Source organism: Chlamydomonas reinhardtii, chromosome 12 (assembly GCF_000002595.2).
Source record: "Chlamydomonas reinhardtii strain CC-503 cw92 mt+ chromosome 12, whole genome shotgun sequence".
Lineage (NCBI taxonomy): Eukaryota > Viridiplantae > Chlorophyta > Chlorophyceae > Chlamydomonadales > Chlamydomonadaceae > Chlamydomonas > Chlamydomonas reinhardtii.
In genome coordinates, this window is record NC_057015.1 from 4,994,950 (window position 1) to 4,997,045 (window position 2,096).

Sequence of the window (2,096 nt, forward strand, 5' to 3'; positions counted from 1 at the left end):
CATACGTCGGAGCGGTCCGAGCTGGACTCCAGCTTGGGGGCCAGCGCGGCGGCGACCTGCATGCTAGGAGAGGGAAGGAGGACAAGGTGAGCAAGTAAGATACTGGAGAGGTGTTCCCGACCATTTTGAGGAAAGGTGGTGAGCGGAATAATGGCAATCATAAGGGGCGCGGCACAGGGCAATGGGTCTGTGGGCGTTGCGGGTACCGGTAGGTGGGTCAGCGACCCCGTGACTGCTCGGCCGCTTTCATCCCGTACACACAGGTCTCACCTGAAGCGGGTTCGTATGCATGGGCAGTGTGTGCTCAGAAGCCGAAGCATGCAGCGAGCTGGCGGCTGCAGGGGTTGCCGAGCTGGCCGAGCCAATGGCACTGATGCTGCTGACGGTGCTGCGGGCGCTTGTGGCATCTATCGCCAGCGCTCGGGCTGGCGGTACCGCCGCTTGTGGAGGCGGCGTGAGGCGTCGCGTCGGCCGTGATCAGCTGCAGATCATTGCGCGTAAATTCCTGTTGGTGGCAAGCGGAATGAGGGAATGAGTGCGGGGGGAGTGGCGGGGAGGAAGGAGCAGGAAGGGAGGGGTGCCGCGTGCGGCAACCGACTGAAACCGCTTGACGGTCAAAGACAAACATGACTTTGGGCGAGGCGTGAACATCATGTCCTGGTGCACACTTCGGCCACGGTCTTCGGGAGCAGCAATAATCTGCGCGCTTACCGCAGTCGCGTCGGAAGGCAACGATAAAGCACTCGCAGGACGGCTTTTTGCCTTGTCGGCGCTTGCTTGGAGCTTACAGGAAGCTGCAACTTCCTGTAAAGCATACGCCAGATAGCGGTTCGTCGCCGAGCGAGCGCACCGACGACGGTGCCGGTGACAAGGGCGATAATGTTCTTTTTGACGTTCATTTGAGCGATCTATATGTGTGGATATATATAATAGGGGTAACAGGGTAAACAAGTCAGTTATGCAGCCCGAACTGGTGGAGGCTCACGTCGAGGATTTTGGTGGTCAAGTTCTGGAAATAGCCCCCACAGCTAATCATAGTTGGGTACTTGAATATCATATCTGCCATGGTTCAGCTTGACGTCGCTGAACTGATGAACTGATGAACCTACACGTGCTGCAGCGAAGACCAAGGGCAAAATTTAAAAGCATGATATATCTGCTAGTCTACTTGTAGACGCAGTTAGATGGCACTACCGTTAACCAATGCGCTACTTCGCCGAAACGACTTTGGCCCGGATCGCTTCGTGCTCGTTCCCTGCGAGAAATAAACGTCTCTAAGATATCATGGGAACAGCCTTGCGATAGTGAAAGTCAGCTGTCTCGCCGTCGTGACTTTGTGTTTATGGAGTTGGGGGAGAGCCAGGGTGTTGGGCATGTTGGGTCAGGTGTGGGGCATACGGCGAACGCTAGGGCTGGGGCTCGGTGGGGATACCAGTTGTGTGGAGGGACATGCCGCGGGCTGCGCAGAAGGGATTAGGGGGAGGGCTTGGGGCCGCGTGTGCAGAGTCTAGCAGACCGTCACGTTTGTGGCGTCGCTCGTGGCCTGGTCGGCGGTGAGGAAGTGCGGCACATGGTCGGAGGCGCTGGTAAGAAGGCTCAAATCTGCGGTAAGCGAGGTACCGTAATAGGTATAGGGCGCGCAGGGCTGCGTAGGGAGAATGACCACCTTGTGCAGTGGGGTGTGGGTTGGGCTGGAACCAGGCAAAGCTTTGCGAGGGCGGCTTGCAGCCGTCTCGCGTCCTGATGGAACGATGGAAACCCGGTTGGTCATGCTGTGTGGTTGGCAGTTTTATTGCATGACTGGCGCACGCCCAGTATCGGACACATGTCTCGCACTCCGCAGTGATTACGAGACATCTCCCCTCTCTCTTTCTACACACACACACACACGCGCACACACACGCACGCACACACACACACACACACACACACACACACACACACACACACACACACACACACACACACACACACACACACACATGCGGTGTTTGTCAATACCTTCAACATATCTGACCTATTGATGGAGTGGCAGCCGTTGCGTACGGACCGTGGGCGGGCATCCGCGGGCGTCGGGCAGCGGGGCGGGGTGGTCT

General features: G+C 57.6%; 2 protein-coding genes across 2 annotated transcripts in view; both read right to left on the reverse strand.

Moving 5' to 3' along the window:
- Window positions 1–1,361, reverse strand: part of CHLRE_12g526091v5 (uncharacterized protein) — a 2,296-nt gene extending 935 nt beyond the window's left edge. Inside the window, exons 1-3 of the mRNA XM_043068474.1 lie at window positions 712–1,361; window positions 271–505; window positions 14–63 (exon numbers count right to left, since the gene is read on the reverse strand). Of these exons, the coding sequence (XP_042918566.1) occupies window positions 14–63; window positions 271–320 (100 nt within the window). The 5' untranslated portion in view covers window positions 321–505; window positions 712–1,361. The remainder of the gene's footprint in view (window positions 1–13; window positions 64–270; window positions 506–711) is intronic.
- A 54-nt stretch (window positions 1,362–1,415) lies between these two features.
- Window positions 1,416–2,096, reverse strand: part of CHLRE_12g526111v5 (uncharacterized protein) — a 5,116-nt gene continuing 4,435 nt past the window's right edge. The window contains exon 4 of the mRNA XM_043068475.1: window positions 1,416–1,645. Within this exon, the coding sequence (XP_042918567.1) occupies window positions 1,508–1,645 (138 nt within the window). The 3' untranslated portion in view covers window positions 1,416–1,507. The remainder of the gene's footprint in view (window positions 1,646–2,096) is intronic.